Below are 21,682 nucleotides of genomic sequence, written 5' to 3'. Positions count from 1 at the left end.
TATTCCTATCTTACTGTTAAAATTTCTGTTGAGAATGATGAATTTTAGCAATCAATTTTTAGTGTACATTCATATCATTCATTACATGGTTGTTCTTTAATCTGTTGATATAATCATACTAAAATGCACCACTGTTACATTCCTAGATCAAATTCTGTTTGTCTTGCTGTATTTATTTGTTTATTCTATTCTCTTATTTTTTATTTTATTTATTTATTTATTTATTAAAAAATTTTTTTTTTCAACGTTTATTTATTTTTGGGACAGAGAGAGACAGAGCATGAACGGGGGAGGAGCAGAGAGAGAGGGAGACACAGAATCGGAAACAGGCTCCAGGCTCTGAGCCATCAGCCCAGAGCCTGATGCGGGGCTCGAACTCACGGACCGCGAGATGGTGACCTGGCTGAAGTCGGACGCTTAACCGACTGCGCCACCCAGGCGCCCCTCTTATTTTTTATTTTAATTCCAGTTATTTAACATACAGTGTTATATTAGAGTCGTGTACCATATGGTGATTCAACACTTCCATACATCACCTGGTGCCCATCACAAGTGTACTCCTTAATCCCCACTACCTATTTCATCACCATCCCTCTACCCTCCTCCCCTCTGGTGAACATCAGTGTGTCTTCTATATAGTTAAGACTGCTGTTATTATTCTTATGCTAACTTGCCCACTTATTTGTTCAAAACCTTCCAAAACACCATACTCCTCCCACCTACTTATATGTATCAGTATAAGAAATGTATGGAAGTATTACATAAAAAAACTGTTAATGTGGTTTCCTTTGACGGAAAGGATGGATGGAGAGACATTAAAAATTTCCTTATATAACAGAATGATTGACTTATTACAAGAATATTACTTGTCTAAATATAAAAATCTAATGAGTTACTAAAATATATTCTGGCTTTAGTTATACTTTACACACACACACACACACACACACACACACACCCCACATCCATGTGATAAGGGACCTGGCAATCACTTCCTTTATTTCCTTCAGGTCTCTGATCAAATGTTACTTCCCCATTGCCTGCTGGCATTCTTTGTCCTCCATACCCTGCTTTATTTTTCTTTACAACACTTATTAACATCAGACATGCTGTATCTTTTCTTTTTTGGTAGTCTACTTCCTATTACTAGAATGTAACCACCATGAGGGTGGGGACTGTGGCTTTATCCATGGCATTCTCAGCTCACAAGAGAGTGCCTGGGTCATACAAGGGGCTTAGTAATATTTTGTTGAGCTGAATGAATGCATGAAAGGATGGCAGAGAAATCTGACCACTGTGACTCATACTGAGAGGCATACAAATACAGCCCATGCTCTGAGGCACATACAAGTAAGATGGGGATAACATGAGCCTCTGGAAATGAACATAGGCAGTCCAGGCCTTCAAGGAATCTAACAAGTGTGATTTGTAGCAAGTCTCCTATATTTCCTTAGGTTATTAATGTGTGGGTTTAGAAGACACCTGATGGAAATCAGATTGAAAGACAAATAATTTACGGCTTTGTGAATAGTGATAGAAGACCTCTGACATGCTTCTGGAAGGTACCAGAAAAAGTTCCCCACCCAAGTCTGCTCCCAGAGCTCATTGTGGGGTCAGTCCTACCCCTTACCCTGAGAGGTCATGCCAAGTCTAAACATAAACCAACAGGGCAGCCTTACCAATGAGGAGACAACTGAAGTTGAGATGTGACTTGTCCAGATTGATGAGAGGGTCGGTGGCTTTGCCTACCAGAAGGAAAGGGACTGTGATGTTGTGTTCAGGGATTAAGAAAGTCCAGAAGGCTTCTGTGATGTCCAGATGGAAAGGCGTGAACTGGAAGACAATCTAAGAAGACCATTTGGAAAAGAGTGGTAAAGACATTTCTGTTTGCATACTCCACATGCCATTGGAGGCTTACTGGTGCTGGGGTTACAATGTTTGGCATTACCAGGTCATCTCCACCTTTCTACTGTCTACCTTTCTACTGTGAAGGCATGTGATTTTGCCTGTTCCAGCAATATCAATGTTTTTTTGCCCTGCCACAGGTCGTCCTAAGGAGGTCTAGCCCGATCACAGCCTCTGATGACTGTGCTGCCATATTTCACACCATGTCTTTGTTTGACATGTAAAAATAGAGAGATTTCAATAGAAATATGGAATTTTGGCTTTTCACAAAAGGTTTGGGAGAACTGGCAACACTGGCAACTTGTCTGTGTGGTGGTCATCCGACAGAGAAGCACTATCGCCAGCTGGTGCTGGTGCTCAGCAGTCCCTATCATTGTCCCCTTGGCTGGCTCCATTCATTTGTGTGACCTTCCTGAAAGCATTTGAATGCATGATTTCTGTTTCATGAATTTATTTCTGCCTCCAAGATTCTCTGCAGAACTTACAGGATACAGGCCCATAGATCTGTTTTGGCCAGTGAGATCACATTTCTTTAGGTATGACTCTACCCTGTACCATTGTGTAAACACGAGGACTATGCTGTGGGACATGACTCACTTTTCTGTTTTACCCTGTGGCCCGACCAAGTAAAAATACATCTGTATCCTTTTACTGCTGTCAGTCCCTTGGGAAAAAATAAGTCTTCAGAGAGTAATCTATGAGTCCTAGAGTCTGCAGGTATTAGTGTCCAGCTCCTCTTTCCTGCTTTAATAATTTCAGTTTTGAAAACTGCAAATACTAGACCTTTTCACTTCTCTACAGCCACCCAAGAGAGCTCAGTTCTGTCTTGTTCATGAGGATTGCCTAACGTATATGCCGCTCAAGAAATACTTGTTGATTGATGCACCCTTAGGCTGTCCTCCCTCACTCTATGGTCTACAGCACACTCGCTATGTAGAAGGGGAGAAGATGATCAATGCCCTGAGTCAAGTGGTCCTGATTCTCTCTCTCTCTCCCTTTCTCTCTCTCTCTCTCTCTCTCTCTCTCTCTCTCTCTCACACACACACACACACACACACACACACACACACACATACCTCCGCTTTCTTTTCAGGGTGGATGAAGCCCTTCTCTGTAAGGCATGTGAAGGCTGGAGGGTTCTGGAGACTTTCAGTTTCTTCAGAGATCCAAGAGAAGGAGTAGGTGCTATTAGTTGGGTTCAGGATTGTAAAAGTCCTGGCCAAGGGGGAAGAATTGATAGCAGAGAGTGAAATGGGGGTTGAAGAATTAGAGAAACTTGCTTAGGACCTTCCCTAGCACAGTCCCCCTATCTGGGAATCAGGACTTGTCTGCATACTCTATTACCACAATGAATACTGCACTTGTGAAGTATTGTGAAGAAATGAAAACTGCACTTCATTGGGGGGGGGAGGGGCAAACTATGGCTAGAGTTCTGGACTTGGGGATAATGATATTCAGGGCCCTTCTGTCCCAATGACCGACCCTCTGTGGTTAAGGTGGTGGTCGGGGATTACATTTTTATGTCTTCCATATTTCCCCAGTGTCAAAACTAAGGAGACAAATTCAGCTTCCTTACTATAGACTTCCTTACTATGGACTTCTCTAAAGTCCAACCCCAATATTTCAAGCCTGCTTCTAGGAATTAACTTCACTGACTTCTCTGAATTCTTCCTCTAAGTTCTTTAGAAGAACTCACTGATAAAAAAAAAAAAAACAAAAAAAGAGAAAGGGGCGCCCGGGGGGCGCGCACGGTGAAACAACCAACCGCACACAGCGCACAAAATAGCGGGCCGTGAGTTCGAGCCCCGTGTCAGGCTCTGGGCTGATGGCTCAGAGCCTGGAGCCTGTTTCTGATTCTGTGTCTCCCTCTCTCTCTGCCCCTCCCCCGTTCATGCTCTGTCTCTCTCTGTCCCAAAAATAAATAAACGTTGAAAAAAAAAATTTGAAAAAAAAAAGAAGAACTCACTGATAAGAACCAATGCAAACCATAAGCAACTTACCGGATATTCTTCCCTCCTATGCCCACGCTGGTGAACTCAATCACCCGGGTGTTTGAATCCAGAGCCGCACCAGAAGGTCCTCGGAGATCTGGGTTGCGCCGATGACCACTGATATAGTCTGAGTGTTTTAGGTCAAAATGGCAGAAGGGCAAAAGGCTCCGCCCTTTTGCTGAAAGGACTGGGCCTTGCTCTCCAGGTGGCAGGTTGGGAATCCTGTGAGGATAAGATTATTCTTATTCATTTTTAGATGAATCACCACTTCCTTAGTTGGTTGGAAATGAATATTATATCCACCAGAACGTGAGCTCCATGAAAGCAGAGACTGGGTCTATCCTGGTCAACAACATAATATAAATGCCTTGAATAGCGCATGATACATAGTAGGTGTTCATTCATGAACTGTTGAGTGGATGAATGCATGAATGGGCTGAGTATGAGGAGGATGAATTCTGGTTCTTTCTCTGTATCTAAGTATGGCCCCAAGTTATTCCCTCCAGCAGTGGTGAGAAATTTTCCCTGCTATAAAATGAGCACAGAGTCTTGCCCTCTGGGCCCTCTCACAGGCATCTAGTGGGGTATGAAAACTGACACAGAAATTCTAAATGAGTATCCTGAGCTCCTTGGAGAAAGTGAACTGGATGTAAGTAGACCTCTAGTCCCAGCACCAAGCTTAGGCCCAGGTGTGGGACGGGTCCCTGCAGTGTGATAGCAGCGGCTCCACAAGGCTTTTATGGCTCACATAGGTCTCTGCCACCCCATACCATATTTTACACAATTCCTCTGTAAGGTAAGTGTTCTGTATGGATCTTTCATGGGAGTGGTTAACACATCATGGACTTGCTAAATGTTATTGGATTGGATTTCTTGTATTGGGTCTGGGCCCTTTCTATTCCTCACCTATGTATCAGGTCCACCACCATGGCTATGTAATGTTTATTGTGCTTATTATGTGCCAGGTACTGTTCTAAGTCTTCACTTGATTTAACTCACTTAATGTTCATGATTACTGTACAAGGTGGGTATTGTTATTTCCATTTTACATATGAGGAGACCAAGTCTCAGAAAAGGCGTAAGAAAGTTTTCCTAAGTTCATATTTGCCGAAGGACTGGAACCTACCTGTCTGTCAGCCATTCTGTTGCTCAGTGGAATCCTGTGTGTGGCTGGGAAGGGCGTAATAGGCAGGAGGAAGAGTCTAGAGAGTGTTAGTGAGTAATACAAAAGAAAAAATTCTCCTTATCTTCTAAATCCTGGCCTTTCTGAATCTTCCCAATGGGAAATGTGACAATCAGGGGGCTATGGAGGGGCCCGGGGCTGGAAAGAATGGTGGTGCTGGGACAGAAGAGAGGGTAGGAGATGTGGAGTTTTGCTCTGGAGAGCACATCTTCTTACTGGCAGAAGAGATTGCTCTCGAAGTCTCCAACTTCCAGCGGGGAGAATTTCACTTTGAGCTTCTGAGTTTTGCCCACAGGCACAATGCCTGAGGCAGGCTCCACAGAGAAGGGCGTGGGGGGAACTTCATTCCAGTGGTCCATGGCGCTGTCCAGAGTACTGACCGTGTGCAGCGTGCCCTGGCTAAATTGGTCTTTTTGAGAAGAACCTGGGAGCAAAACAGAGAGCCAATGATATTCTGTATTTGCAGTGGGAGGGCAGGTGGAAGGCAGCCCACTCACAGGTCCCTCTGTGGGCTCACCTCTTCCACCAGAAATACTTAGCTTTGGGCACTAAGGGTAAGGGATTGGCTCATATCTCTCACAGGAGACTCATGAAAAATACTTCTATTAATTCTATAAATTTTTCAAAGTTGTTTCCTTTTGGCTCAGGGGGTGGGCCAAAGAGAGGTCTGTGGGTCTTCTGCCTCAAGAATAACGGGCTGTGAATATAATTTTTTGGAGAATCATTGTTTGAAAGTAGGGGTTCACAATCTGGGGGCCCATTTGAAAGGTCTGTGAATCTCCAAAACTGCAACAACAGCAATGAATATTTGTCTACCAAGTGTTGAGTCTTTTTGCAAGTGCTTCATATATATCACATTCGGTATGGGTGTGTATTTTCCAGGGAGAAACTATTTTCCATAGTTTTCATCAGTTTCTGCAAGGGTCTGTAATCTCCCAAGAGGTTAAGGCCTAAAAGACAAGATTCCTAGGGGTCAGTGACTGGGGTGCTGGCCTAATGGAGGGCCAGGCTCTAGGCTCCAGGCTCCAGGAGGCAGAGGTCAGCTCTTGAGTTTCTCAGGCCTGTTTGGCTCTGCAGACACCATGAAACATTTGCTCTGCTTCTCCTTGGCTACTGAGGGAGCTGTTGGACCAGTGCTCATTTCTCCATGAACAAGGCTCTCCTACTAACTGGGGACTCGGTTCAAGCCCTGGAGTTTTCCTATCATTGTGTTTACCTTGGTTATCTGGCATTGCAAAGCTGACAGCCTTTGCAGTCTCTTCTGAGACCCAATTGAATTCCAGCTGCACATTTCCTGAATTAGTCAGTTCAAACCTGCAGATAGATCAGAGAATGGATTTGAGAAATGTGCTGTCGATGATTTTTTTCCTGTCTACACATCATCTATACTGTTACTTTAAGTTGTCACTGTGTTTCTTAAACATTTCTTCAAAAGGCAAGTTTTAAGCATTCTGTCTGACATCATGCATTTGCTGTGCTAGTTATATTTCCTTCTAAAACACTATTTACTATTAAAAGTAAAAATATTCAAATGTTTAGCACTTTAAATCATCTGGCACAGTACCAGCACCCTATGCAATGAGCTCTCAGCATGAGTTTGCTGTAATTCTGAAAAATTCCCATGAGAGAGGAATCAAAATGTGTTTTCCATGACAGTACTTTCTTTAAGTGCAAATTCCAGTCCCTCCCTTACTGAAACATCTCCCACTGGAAACAATGTCCCTGTGGTCGGAAGCCATTTGACCCCTGCCTGAAATTCCTTCATTGACTGAGACTTGTCTCAAATTCTGAATGAGTAGAGACTTTTCTTGCCTCAAGTTTCCCTGCATATAAGACAAGAACCAGGAAATAGAAGCTTTTTCTGGAATCATTTTTAAACTTGATCACAATCACAGCAGAAGGATGAGGACTTGATACAGGAAAATGATTATGTTAGAGAAGAAAACACAAATGTCTTACTAATTTTAGTGAAGTAGTTGGAGTTGAGTTTGGAGGGGGGTGTAGGTCTAGGGGAGGGTGTAAGGATCAGATCTCCACTATTTGATCCAGGTAGACTGTGCAGGTATGCCCAAAGTCAAGTGCTTTGACCTCAGGGGCTTATGTTTATTGTGTAAAAAAGTATGAGCACTGGCCACTATCTTAAAGACAATATTTATAAAGTGGAGAAATCTTGGTGGTACAGAATACTCTTGACAAAAAAGTTCTTAGTTCAGACTGGAGTTGGCAAACTTTTTTTTTGTTGTTGTTGTTGCAAAGGGCAACACAGCATATGTTTTTTGGCTTTGCATACCATCGGTGTTTGTAGTAACTACTCACTCTGCTGTTGTAGTACCAAAGCAGCCATAGACAACACATAAATGAATTTATGTGGCTGTGGGTCAAAAGAAACTTTATTTACAACAATAGGCAGCTGGTTGGATTTGGTCCTCGGGCCATAGTTTGCCAATCCCAGCTTTAAGTGAAATGGCTATCAACAGAAGGTACCACTTCCTCCCTTATTTCTTTTGGTTCTATGATAATTTGAAAACTTAAAAGTGTAACAAATGCAAACTGAGTTGAATAAGTTAGTTACCAACTTTTACAAAGTTGAAATGTCAGTGGTTTACATTTTTGTTCTCATAATTCTCAAAGATTAGTCTTTCTCTGTCTTTGCATATGCTGCTTTCTCTGTCTAGAAGGCCCCTTTTTTTCTCACTTCTTCACCTGGTTATCTCCTAATCATCCTGTAGAATGGGCACTGCTTCATCTAGGAAGTATTCCCTGATATTCCATCTGCTTCAAGTACTCTCACAGCATACACAGGACACCATACTGCAACCACCTATTTTCACCCATTCCCCCCATGAGCTCTTTAAGAGGGGGACCCATGACATCCTTATATTCTTGTATGTGAGTTAACATAACCCTTTTCCTTCTAAGGACAATTTTGACTTTGAATAAATTTTCTAGCTGTTTCCCTGAAAACCTGATAAAGGAGAAATATCAGCTGTATTATTAGGCAACATTGTTTAGAGTTAACACGACCCCTAATTGGTAAATTGCATCTGGTCTTGAGGGAATTATGATTCCCTGGAGGGAAGCTATAGCTTTGGGGTTCTGTGAGTGTAGTGACTCTTGTAATTGGGCATGTCTCTTATAAGGATCATGGAAGCTATACCTATGGGGTGCTTATGAGGAGTATTGGCTTCTGTTGATTGTGGGGCTTCTGAGCTAAGATGTGGATATTGTCACCTGGAGTTGGGGAGAAAAGAATGGTTACTGGGTGGTGGTGTGGACTGCTTCAAGGACCATCCCTACTGAAGCTGATGGCCGGATGCTGCCCTCCTGGTGGACTGTGTTTCCTGGCCTATATCTTGATTTCAGGTGTGAACTTTAATAGCTCTGTGGATCTGAATGTTTCACTGCATCCCTAGAGTTCCTCTGGTGCATGCTACATAGCTATGATGCCTGGTATATGCTGTCATAAACATTGAATAAGTATTTGATAAAGGAATAGGCAAATGATGAAACGAAAGAACTTCTCTGTGAGTGCTGGGGGGCTTTCAAAGACTCACTCAAACACTCGGGTCTGGTAAACCAGTGTTTCTTTAAAGTGCACATTGCTTGTTTCGCATTGATATGAAGCAAAATTCACATTGGCACTGATCTGAAGATGCAGTTCTCGGTAGTTTTCTTCTACTACTGAGTGAACAGGCTCAGGATCCGTCTCTATCACCTGTAACAAAGGCAGAGCTAGCTGACTCACAAGAATAAAGGGGTGGGCGGTAACAGTATTTTACCCATGCAAACTAACACCAACTTACAGAATAAATGATTCCAGTTCCAGAATAAATGATTAAGGTAAACCTAAAATGACTCCTATATGGGAAAGGAAACAAATTACTAAGAGCATCAGGACTACAGAGAATATTAGTTTGGGGGTTAGATGGACTATAAAGAAGGTAGAGGAAAGGAAATAATAAAATTAGGGACAGATATTAATGAAACAGAAAATAAATTGAGAACAGAGAGGACTAATAAAGCCAAATGATGTTTATGTGGAATGACTTAAAAAGTCTTCAGGGCGATTGATCAAGAAAAAAATGAGTAAATAAAAATAACTGATATCAAAAATTAAAAAGAGGACACTACCACTGATCCTATAGATTTAAACAGATGATAAGAAAACATTATAAATAACTTTATGAAAATACATATGAAAACTTAGTTGAAGGGCAAATTCATAGAAAAATAACTTAATAAAATTGACTCAAGAAAAAATAAAAAACCTGAGAAGTCCTAATAGTAGTAAAGAAACTAAATGGAAGTAAAAAAAAAAAAAAAAGTTAAAAAAGACCTAAATAAATATACAGATAAAACTCACTAATAGAAAGGACGAATTAATATTTTAAAATTGTTAATCCTTCCTAAACGGACTTACAGATACAATCCAATTCCAATCAAGTTTCAGTCAGGGTTTCCACAGAACTTGGTAAGTGGATTCCAAAATTACATAGAAAAATAAAGGACCAAGAATAATGAAAATACTTCAGAACAAAACAGTATGGGAGAGGGACTTCCCTTGGAAATATCAAGACTGATTATGAAGCTATGGAAATTAAGGCAAGGTAAAACTGGCATAGGGATAGACAAAGTGACAATGAAGTAGAATACTGAGACAAGAAACATACCAGGCATATATGAAATTTAGATGATAAGGGAGTCGTGGCAGATCACTAGGAAACAGAAGGGCTAAACAAAAAAGGGATTTGGCCAGGTCATGGAAAACCATTAAATTGGATCCTTGCCTCACACCATACATAAAATCGAGGTGGGCCAAGAGCTTAAATACAAAAAGCAAAATTCTTAAAGCTAAAAAAAAAAAGAATATTTTTCTTCCCTGGTAGAGAAGGGTTTTAAAAAGAAGACACACACACACACACAAAATATGTAAAAGATGAGATTAATAAATTTTGCTATATTAAAAATAAGAATATTTTTTGTTCATCAAAAGATACATCAAAGAAAGTGAAAAGATAAGCTATAAATTTGGTGAAGACATTTGGAGTCAAATAATAGGAAGGAATAGTAAACTTTATCAAAAATAAAATAACTCATACAAAGAACAGGCATCATAATTGAAAACTAGGCAAAAGGCATATAAGAGATGACTAGTAAGGCCATGAAGTCATTCATATTCATCTTTACCAGTGGTTAGGGAAATGCAAAGTAGATCCCAAATTAGACCATTTCCCATTCATTTAAGTGAAAAAAAATCAAGAAGTCTGGCAATGCCAAGTTGTGTAGAGAATGTGAATCAGTAAGATCCCTCTGCCAATAGGAGTGTGCATAGGTACAGTGACTTTGGAGAACACGGGCATTATCTTGGAAAGCTGAAATTCACATATCTTATGACTCAGCAATTCCACTTCTAGGAATATAAACTTTTGCAATTGAACACCATTTGACATGAATAATGATGTTCACAGCCACACTGTACACAATGGAAAACACCAAATAATTTTCAAAAGAAGAATGGATGATAAGTAATAATGGAATTTTATATAGCAGTGAAATGGGTACACTATAGCCACATGAAACAATATGGATCACAGGCAGTAACCGTTTTTTAAAAACTAAAAGTTAGAAACTACAACAAAACGGCATGCCTTTTAGAATGAGCACTGGGTGTTGTATGGAAGCCAATCTGACAATAAATGATATTTAAAAAATAGAATGTATAGGTTGAAAAAGAAAGAAAAACTAAAAATCAAGGGAATGAGTAAACAAGATTCAGGATTGTGATTATGTCGAAGAGGGAGGCAGGGGGATGGAATGGGTGAGAAGCACACAGGTAATTCATGTTCTACTTCCTACACTGAGTGTGAGTTCATCTCTGTTTATTACATTATTAAAAGAAACCAGCCAAAGACTAATTGAAAGAGGGACACGCATGGACCAAAGATGAGATTCTGTCATGAACCAAAGATTATAACTAATCAAATTCTGGACACAGACAGAAAAAGGGAATAGCTGAAAGTCTAACCTTGATGCTGTTGATGGTGAGAGAACTTGCTCCATGAGGCATCCAGACTTAAACTAAAGCGGTTTGGGTCAAGATGTGTGGACTGCATGGCTGGCAGGTGGCATGCTTGCCAGTTCAGTTTGTTACTTCTGAAATCAAGGTCAAATCAAGGTCATGCAGAATGGGAAACAAACTTTTCTTTTTTTTTTTTGTTCCATGAAGGAAGGAAATGATGAGACACTGAACCGGAGAGCAGCAGGCACCACCAGCCACGGCAGTCCTGGTCAGATTTGTACCTGATGTCCCCCCTCACCTTTCGTTTTGCAGCGAAAGAACCGGGTGTGTTTCTGAGCACATCCACCCACTTGACTGTGCGCATGCGGTCATCCCAATCAGGGACCTGGTCTGCAGGGAGCTGAAACGTGATCCTGGAGAGCTTGCACTTGACCCCCATCTTCTTCAGATTGATGGGCACTTCGGACTTCATGGTCACTACTATGTCCTTAGCACACCCAGGGTGAAGGTGGCCGATCTGCGGAAGAGCCCGATATTAGTATTTTTGGGAATCTGAGCTTGAGGACTTTTTATACCTGATGGTGACATTCCAGAGAAGGGGTAGAGCCAAAAATCTTGGCAAAAAATGCATCATTCACACCTGTATGTGTAGATTGTCTTAAATATCTATAAGAGATTCTTAGATAGAAATATAATAGTAAAGGCAGCTAATATTTATTAAACTGTTCCTTGCCTCAGGCACTGTTCTAAACCTTTACACAGTTCTAATCCATTCAACAACACTGTGAGATGTACAGCTATTACTCCTATTTTACAGGCAAGGAAACTTGCAACTGGCTCGTGGCCATACCATGAATATTGGAAGAGCTGGATTCAGACCCAGACAATATGGCTCCAGATACCACACTCTTAACTACCTGTGCTTCTTCATCAATATGACCTATATGAATTATAGACCAATGTACACAGTACATTAGCAGTTCTCAGAATGTGGTCTGGTGACCCTTGGAATCCCTAAGACCCTTTCAGGAGTTCACAAGGTCAGATCTACTTTCATCCATCATAATACTAAGATGTTATTTGACTTTTTTATTCTTATTTTCTCATGAGTACACAATGGAGCTTTATAGAGATTACATGACATATGATATTGAAACAGATCAAATGGAGAAGCAAATAGTAGAATCTAGCTCTCTTCTATTAAGCCAGATATTAAAGACATTTATAAAACTGCAGAATAATGCCACTCTTCTTACTCATTTTTTATTTTGAAAAATATAGCTATTTTCATTAAAATATGATATTTATATTAACATTAAAGGGTTTATTATTTAAAAATGAATAAATACATGTTTTTAGATATTCTCAGTTTTAATTTCTTAAAAAAAATTTTTTTAAGTTTATTCATTTTTGAGAGAGACAGAGCATGAGCAGGAGAGGGGCAGAGAGAGAGAGGTAGACACAGAATCCGAAGCAGGCTCCAGGCTCTGAGCTGTCAGCACAGAGCCCAATGCGAGGCTTCAACTTACGGACTAAGAAATCATGATCCGAGCCAAAGTCAGACACTTGATCAACTGAGCCACCCAGGCGACCCCTCTCAGTTTTAATTTCTAATGTGGTAAATGTCAATAGACATAAGTCACATAAATAACAGCTTTTTGGGGTTCCTTAATAATGTTTAATAAGGTAAAGAAGTCCTAAAACCAGAAGGCTGAGATTCCCTGAAGTATACCAGATAAATGGGAAATCTAGTTTGGTTTAAGGCATAAAACAATTTATGATTTATCATATACAAACACACACATGTGTATATATATATAATAGTCCTATCATGTTTCTGACAGATAAAAATATCTCTCCTTCCTCTGGAAAGTGAAGGGTGAATAAAACTTAGTATTCCCCAGGCCACAAATGTGTGTGTGTGTGTGTGTGTGTGTGTGTGTGTGTGTGTGTGGTGAGGGGTATATGCATGTGTGTGTGTGTGGGGGGGTGGGTGTATATAAATGGACTGTCTGAAGCTTATCTCTGTCTACTTTAACTGACACTTTACATCCCTCTAGGAAGCAAAACTTCCTGATGGCACTCAAAGATTTAAAGGTGACAAAGTAGGGTCCCCAACTTTCCTAGAGTTCTATGCTTTAACAGCCTTGGTGACTGAAACTGGGCAGAAGGCAGTGGATATATCTGGGTATATGAAGTGTCCTGGGAACTCAGCAGCAAACTGTCTATGAAAAGCATCAGGTAGCCAGAGGCTAGGATCTGCTACCACATTGTCTTAGGCCTTGTGTGACGATGAGCTTTGGCCAGCAATTCATAAAATGTGTGCTGTGAGATGCTGAAAGGGATTCCAGGTAAAATAAAGTTAACTAGATTTTAGTATGCTGAGTGAGAAAGAGAAAGATGTAATTTGCAAATGTGCTAAATCTCAGTTGTCCACAGAACCCACTACCCCCATCTTAGCTTTCAGTGAGCCACTTTGGCAGGCCTAATGCTCTAATGAACATATACCTTTGGGGACACAGGTCTACAATCTGGGATAGGAAGACCCTAGCCCCTATCCCTATCCACTCTGGGACCTATTTCATCCATAGAGACTTGCATGGAATTCCTCAACTTCAGCCTAGCGATAGTCTCATCAGACCTCATTCTCTGTTCTTAGACCAGAGGGGACACGAACTGTGTCCTCTGGTACCTGGTCTGAGTAACGGATGGTTCCTGGGCTGTTTCTCAGCTTGCGAGCCATCCATCTCATCCCACACGTTCATGAATATAGACTGACAGTCAAATTGGGTTTGGCTCACACCAAGGGAGTCCAGAAAACAGCAGTTGGCTTTCACTTACCTGTGGGGAAAAGCAAACTGTAGCTAAAAGGGGCCATTCAAACCGTATGACATTCGCTTGGCTGTGATTAGTCACTGTAAAGCTCACATTATAGCTGTCTCCGATGTGGCAGTCTCCAAACTGGATGTGGTCCACCAGAGCAGCTATGGACAGAAACAGAAAGTCTGTGAGTCTTCCCTAGCCTCCTCCCGGGGCTCCCTTTCCTGAGGAGGCAACACTTGAAAGACATGGTGCTTTACCCTCATGCATCCCCCCCCTCACCCCCCCACCGCAGATGATTATCCTGGAAAAGCTGGAGTCACATAGCATAAACTTTCCCTCCTTGGGAAATCTATTAGTCCATCTACCTGTCCGTCTGTCCGTCCATCCATCCATCCATCCATCCACCCACCCACCCACCTTGGCTCTCACCTTCAAGAGAAAATATAGGTCCCCAATTCCATTTATTTGCTGAAACAATACTATTGAGGGTTAAAATAGGATACAATATAAAAGCCCTTGTTAAACTTGAACTATAGATAAACGATGAGTAATTTTTAGTATCGCTATGTCCCATACAATATTTTCAGACACACAAATAAAAAAATTACTCGTTTATCTGAAATTAAAATTTAAGAGGGACTCCTATATTCTGATTTTCTAAATGTGGTAACCCTATCATAATTATGAAATCTGATTTCTGAGCTAGGGTTTGCTGCTGGCTCCTGCTTGATCCCTGACAAGAGAGATGTCACCTCGTAGCCACACAGAGGGGTGGAACACCACATAAAGAGGAGTACTGATTTTAAGCCATGTTGTAGAGACTGTCCAATGCTACATTCAAGGATTATAATCAAGCTCCTAGAAAAACTATGAGCATGTGTTTATAACTCACTTCATACCAACTAGCCACACAATTCGGTTGCCTAACAAATGCATTTTGATAATAATGATGAAATAAATCTTCTCCTACCCCAAAGAATATAGTCAGCCAAAAGAAGCTGCAGTGCTTGACAGACAGTGGGGAAGCATGTCTGAGCTTTAGTGTATACAGTGTATACAGAAGTCACCTAGGGATCTCGCTATAATGCAGATTCTGCTTCAGTAGGCCTGAAATGCTGGGGTGGTGTCTGCTTCTAACAAGCTCCCAGGTGCTGCTGATGCTGTTGGTTCTCAGAAAGCGCACTGAGTAGTGAGGCTACTGAGAATGATGTTCTAGACGTGGCACAAATCTACACCTTCTTTAATGAAACAAGCCCATGACTTCTCTTGGAATATCTGGGATACATGGTTCCCATGAAGCAGACCACGCCAATAGGAGCCAGCTGAGAGATATGAACAGGGACAACTACAGAGAGATATGTGCTCACATAGCTAATCTGGAATTTGAATTTTGAATTTCACTTTTCAGCTAAACTGGAATTATCTAAAACTATAAGTCCCTGAGACTCTTGTACTACTCTTTGGAACTGCAGGGTTCAGCACAGTGCCTGGAACATGCATGCTGATGCTCAGTAAATATTCCCGGAGGGAACACGTGACTGAAGGCATTGTCTGAGCCAGGAATGAAGGAACATACAGTAACAAGGAGAAGATGCTTTTCTAAATCCCCAGGAAGCTGGCTGGCCTGTTATTTAAGCCGTGGTGACTGGGTGGCTCAGTTTGGCTTGGGTCATGACCTCACAGTTTGTGTGTTTGAGCCTTGCATTGGGTCAGCACAGAGCCCACTTCAGATCTTCTGTTCCCCTTTCTCTCTGTCTCTCCCCTGCTCACACCCTCATGCTCAAAAATAAATAAGACAATTTAAAAAATTAAAACAAAAATAAAATAAAATAACCTGAGCCAACATCATGGCTGTTTTTCTCACCTGTTATCAAGTCTTCCATAGTATTTTCCTCGATGACCTCAGAGATCTCTGGGGCTTCATGGCTGCTGGAAACCAGCAGCCCATGGATGTTGCCTAAGGTGATGTCATCCTCATAACCCTCTCCCACCATGTGGATGTTCGTCTCCTCATACTGATTGTTGATCACTGACAAGTGGATGATGCCTGTCATTCTCCCAACACTTTGGGACTGGAAAATGACATCAAATCCAGCTGTGTCTCCAGGAAGAACCACCAGGGAGGCCGTGTGAGCTTTCTTTGCTGCCAAGATGAGAGAGAGACATGAAATTTAGAACCAGTTTAAAGGAAGATGTAACCATAAAGATCCTGACTCAAGAGAGGGCAGCTCTAGTGTGGGAAGGACCCTTACCTGCAGAGGCTATTTATGAGGAGACTGGGCATCCTACTCTGGCTGGATCCTCATCAGTTTCCTAACAAAACAGCTTCTGAGACCCATTGCCCTCTAGAAGCTATACTCCCCCTACCTACCTTTTGCATGTGGTTTGTTTTCCTCTGTGATGTAGATGTAGGAGGTGGTGGGCCACCCTTTCAGAGAGAAGACTCCTAGTTGGTCCCTCAGGTCAACATGCAGCTGGCAGAAGGAAAACAAGGTTGAGTGGTAAGCTTACAGGCTGCTCATGGGTTTTGAGTCTGGATTGAGATGCTGTACTGTTTGGGAAGGCACACTGGTCATTGTGCCCAGTGGTCATGTTTTTGAGTTTCTTAATAAAAGGGAGATAAAATAAGTATTAGATCTGGGGAGGAAAAATGAAAGTTTAGTTCAGCCCTTATTGTCCAAGTAAGGAACTGGAGGTCCAGAGAATACAGGTGACTTTCCAGATTACCCAGCTAAGTAGTATCAAAATGGGGTTGCCGAGGCCTCTGCTATTGACAGAGGCGGCTGTAAAATATATACTAGACTAATAAAATGGAAATGAATACTTGTCATTCTGTGAAGGCTTACATGAATGTGAGTTCCTAAAAATCAGTATCTCCCAGGAACTAATGCATTAGTTACCTGATAGTGTCATATTGAGCAGCCTACCAAGATAAGAAGAAAACCAAAGTGGGCTTTTGATTTACTTGGAGAAAACAGATGTTTTCTAGACCAGTGGAAGCAGTATACCTGCTAAAGCCATGTATCTGCTAAAGCTAAAGCCATATATCTGATTTGGGGTATAAGAAATCAGTATACAGTTTTAGAAGATAGTAATGCTGGTACCATCATAAACACAATTGAACAATATAAGAAATGAGGTAAAAAGAAGAAAGAAATAGTGACACTACATAGGAAGCTTCTAAGATAAAAAAATAATTTTATGTGTAGATGTAATCTTAGTAAGAAACTATATGGAGGAGTTATATGGGAAAAAATTGACATAAAAAAGATCTAGGTAAATGGATGGGAATTCTAAATGTTGTTCCTGGCAAAGAGCCTAAATACTCTATAAGTAGAAATTCTTCCTGAATAATTCATAGGATTCCCAATTGGATTTTTTGAGGAATATTATAAAATGATGTCTAAAGTGCATCTCAGAGACTAGATTTGTAAAATTTGTTAATAAAACTTAGAAAAATGGGGAGTGGGTGAGCAGGAATTTATTGACCTAGATGATAGAACATTTTATAAAGCCACAATAATGGAAACAATGCAGGGTGATGGTAAACTAGGTAATGTGGACTCAAAACAACAACAAATAAGACAACAACATCAAGAACAATAAATTTTTTAAAGCATCACAGAGCTGAGAAGATAATGAGGAATAACCACACCAAGATCTGGGAGAGCATGGGAATCCAGACAGGCCAGCCTAAATTTATGGACTGTTTTTGACATGGACTCAGTCAGGAAGAGGTATGTGGGAGAATGAGCTGTGCTTTTGATGGCCTGTTGGTATTAAGAGGGCAAAAGTCTTGTGAAAGGTGGGGTGTTTTCTTTGCAGTAGATTGCAACTCCAAAGGACTGCCTGATAGCACCAAAGATAGGCTGGATATAAACCAGGCCTCCCAATGGCAACAATCCTGCTCTGAGTCATATACACAATCCAGAAAATCTCAAGCCCTAAAACCAGCTTTAGGTGATGCCCAGTTTCTAGGGTCCCAATGTACCTGACAGAAGCAAATGAAAATTGTCTTTGAAGAAAAATAACAGCATCCTTAGTCTTATTAGGTCTAAATAACTTTTCAAGTATAATACTCAACACATGATTGAAGATAACCAGGCACACGAGGGGAAAGGACAACATGGGCAAAAATGAGCAGGAATAACAGATATCAGAAACAGACCCACAGGGACTTCAGATTTTGGAATTATCAGGTACAGATGGCAAAATGGTTGTGATCACTATGCTCAAGAAATAAAGCTGAGTCTGCCAATTTCAGCACAAAACTAGAAGTCTTAAGAACTGATTATGCATATTTGAAAAGCAGCCAAAATAGAAATTCTAGAACTGAAAGATATAATAACTTAAGAACTTAATGGAAGGTTTACTAGTGAATTAGACATAGCTAAAGAGAAAGTTAAAGAAATTATCCCAAGAAATTATGCAGAAGGGAGTGGAGAGAAAAATGGATGGAAAGTAAAGATCACATTAAAAATGAAGAAGAAATGGGGGCGCCTGGGTGGCTCAGTCAGTTAAGCGTCCGACTTTGGCTCAGGTCATGATCTCACTGTTCATGAGTTCAAGCACCGCATCAGGCTCTATGCTGACAGCTCAGAGCCTGGAGCCTGCTTTGGATTCTGTGTCTCCCTCTCTCTCTGTCCTTTCCCCACTCATACTGTCTCTCTCTGCCTCTCAAAAAATGAATAAATGCTAAAAAAAATCTTTAAAAAATGAAGAAGAAATGGAGATTTCTCAACACAAGGTGAGAGAATTCACCACACCAGCAGAACTGTGGGGGTATTTCTTCATCAGGTAGCAAAGGATTTCAGATGGAAGGTTGCATATGTAGGAGTGAACAGCAATAAAAAAGATAACTATGTGGATAAATCTAAATAAGCCTTAACTGTATAAACAACAAAACCCAACAATATTAGTCATAACATCTTGTAGGGTTTAAAGTATAGAGGGAATCCAAAGCCTCCCAGAAGTTGTCCCTACTCCATCTTTCTATTTTTATGTTCCACTGTTTGTCTACTATCCCCTGTGTTCTCAAGAAGCTGGGGGCTGACTAGTTCCTGTTTATATATGACACTTTTTTCCCCCTTCTGTTCCTTTGTCTTTCCAGTCTTCTTTCTCCAGCTGGGATGCACTCACTGTCATACCCCCTTCCTGAAACCTAGTTATCCTGCAATGCCCAGCTTGCATGTCATTTTATAGTGAAATTTTCCTTGATTCCCCTAGATGGGAGAAGATCATTTTTGAAAGTCTTATGGTTCTTTGGATGACACTTACACAGTTGATCACTTTTTGTTTGTAAAATAGAAACATAAATTTAACTGCTGAACCAAAGTCCCTTCAGATGTTGAAACTCTCACCCCTAATGAGGTTTCTTTAGTTTCTTCCTTATTAAAAATGCAATGTTCATTACAGAAAAAAAGTGAAGAGTAAGGAAGATACCAAGAACACCATAATCCTCCTACCCAGCTTAGGGTATATCACTGCACACTGCTTCACACGGTAACTATGAGTGTGCTATCTAATCTGCTTTCCTATACTCCTGGAGGGCAGACACCACAGCTGACTGGGCTCTGCATGTCCCATGTCTTACACAGGCTAACATATGAGGAACATCAAAGAAGTCCTCATAGATCAGGGATGGCAGAGTCCTCAACATCAGAAGTCTTTCTTCTGAATCATTCTTTTCCCTTTCCATCCCATACTTCACCTCCAATGGTACCTGGGCAGGGATGGTGCCATTGTTCTTGAGGATGAGAGGCAGCTTCTCTGACTGACCAAGCAGAAGCCTCTTAAAGAGGAGCAAGGGGTTTCCATTTTGGTTGTAGAGAACTGGTCGCACTACCGTCACCCGCGGGAGGTTCCCTTCCCCGACGATATCAAACACAAGGCTTCGGTTCTTGGTCAGATTGCTGCAGGGAACAGCAAGATGGAGGCCTGTCAGCCTGGCATGCCAGGAAGGACATTCCATAGAGGGTGTGGCCTGCAGCCCTGCTGTAAGAGAGGGAGCTGGGGAGCTGGTACCTAGGCAAGCCATCCAAGGTAGCCTCGAAGATACACTGGTAGGTCTGCATGGTCTGCGGGGTAAAGGTCACCGTGGCAAAGGCATGTGAGCGGCTGGCAACACACATCTTATTGGGTTCCACATCAAAAATGTCAACGATTCGGGCAATGAGCTGGGGAGGGGGAGCAGGGATCAGTGTGTTAGCTACTTTGCATCAAATAAGACTTACTTCTTATCTCTACTGCCCTTGCTGTAAAATCTTCCTCATCTAAACTCTGTGGTAGACATGCTCCATACATTTCGTACATAGTCATGTCCCTAGAAGGAACAGCCTAGAAACTCTGGGACCCACTCCTGAGCAATAACTAGCTGGACTTGGCTAGACCTATGATATTTGACTCAAACAGGCGAATTAAACCATATCTCAGATAGTGCCCCCCCTCCCCTGCCACCTTTTTCTTTCCCTCTCTCTCAAACAAGTTAAGATGCCCAAAGGTCATTGGTGGTTGCTGATGTGGACCTGAATTGGAAGCCAGACTAGAGAATAGAACAATGGAGACACCATGAGTGAGTGGCACATGGCCATTGAAAGACAGAGCTTCTGCTGGTCTTCTAAAAGTTGCCTTACAGGTGACAATTCCAGTTCCATAGAGCTCTGGCTACATGGTGTTCTCTGGCCTTGGTCTGAGGTCTCTGATTTACTGAAGCAAACCTTGCTTGTTTGGGCCATTCTGGGTTGGTTTCTGCTCCTTGCAACTCAAAGAGCTTTAGCTAGAACAACCTCCCATAGCACTTGATCTGTCTGCATCTTGTGGCTGTGTTTTGGGAAGACTGTAGGGACCCCTGGCAAGGCCTCAAAAGGATTTTTACATTCTTAATGATGGCAAATGGGATTCAAAACTATTTCCTCTTATTTTTAAGCTGAGGGCATGAAGGCTTCTTTGCTCTTTTCAAGGGATATTATGCAAATTAGGGAAGAGGAGACTATGAATGCAAATGCCCTGTTAAAAACCTATCATTTAGGAATAAGGCTTGCTCACTTTTTATGTTTTTAGTGTGGACTAGAAAGAAAGCTGTCCCTTCGTGTCCAAAAAAAGGTCAGAGAGTAATGACTGGATATCATCAGGGCCTGAGAGAAGTCATAAAAGGGATGAGATAGCCTTTCAAACCCTAACCCTCTGTGGTGACAGTTTCCTGAGACAGCACACACTCTTCTCAGCTCTAGACTAGGCCAACCCTTGAGTTATCTCCCTGCCACCATCACCCATGTGAACAATGCCAGCTCTGGGGCACAAGGACCACCTGGGTCAAAATTTCACCTTTGGGCAGAGAACTAAAGGAGCTGAGATGAGACCAGACAGTATTTGCAGCACATCTGATCGTCTATTGACCAAGCCTCTCTCTTTGTATCCTTAATTTGCTGCTCTATTGTGAAGAAAAAGGACCTCAGTATGGTCTAACTCAGAGAGGAAAGGAGTTTCAAATCTACAGGCCCTGATATAGGCATTTATTATTTACCTTATATGTGGATGAAGCTTGGCTCTAAACCCAGCCCTGTATCCCTAGGCTTCATTTTTCTAACTATAAAATGAGTATAATAATACAAAGTCTGGTTATACAAACTTTCTGCGAGGAGGAAATGAGGCAATAAATGTAAATAATTTAACACTGTGTCTAGAATGCAGCAGGGGTTAACAATTGTTCATCACTTCACCTTACCCTTATACCCTGACATCCTCCTAATCCTCCTTACCAGA

General features: G+C 41.5%; 1 protein-coding gene across 4 annotated transcripts in view; it reads right to left on the bottom strand.

Moving 5' to 3' along the window:
• Positions 1 to 21,682, bottom strand: part of LOC121009765 (hydrocephalus-inducing protein homolog) — a 240,648-nt gene that overhangs the window by 35,767 nt on the left and 183,199 nt on the right. For 3 of the 4 annotated variants that reach the window (XM_040443058.1, XM_040443060.1, XM_040443061.1), the window contains exons 51-62: positions 19,946 to 20,097; positions 19,644 to 19,833; positions 16,293 to 16,395; positions 15,786 to 16,064; positions 13,940 to 14,082; positions 11,397 to 11,615; positions 8,634 to 8,794; positions 6,296 to 6,393; positions 5,296 to 5,503; positions 3,906 to 4,118; positions 2,982 to 3,120; positions 1,680 to 1,845 (exon numbers count right to left, since the gene is read on the bottom strand). In XM_040443058.1, the coding sequence (XP_040298992.1) occupies positions 1,680 to 1,845; positions 2,982 to 3,120; positions 3,906 to 4,118; positions 5,296 to 5,503; positions 6,296 to 6,393; positions 8,634 to 8,794; positions 11,397 to 11,615; positions 13,940 to 14,082; positions 15,786 to 16,064; positions 16,293 to 16,395; positions 19,644 to 19,833; positions 19,946 to 20,097 (2,071 nt within the window). The remainder of the gene's footprint in view (positions 1 to 1,679; positions 1,846 to 2,981; positions 3,121 to 3,905; positions 4,119 to 5,295; positions 5,504 to 6,295; positions 6,394 to 8,633; positions 8,795 to 11,396; positions 11,616 to 13,939; positions 14,083 to 15,785; positions 16,065 to 16,292; positions 16,396 to 19,643; positions 19,834 to 19,945; positions 20,098 to 21,682) is intronic. The other variant, XM_040443059.1, reaches the window with a different exon arrangement.

The sequence above is a fragment of the Herpailurus yagouaroundi genome, unplaced genomic scaffold (assembly GCF_014898765.1).
Source record: "Herpailurus yagouaroundi ecotype Mexico unplaced genomic scaffold, PumYag 190, whole genome shotgun sequence".
NCBI lineage: Eukaryota > Metazoa > Chordata > Mammalia > Carnivora > Felidae > Herpailurus > Herpailurus yagouaroundi.
Note: the sequence above shows the minus strand (reverse complement) of the source record. Positions and strands in the feature narration are given on the sequence as shown.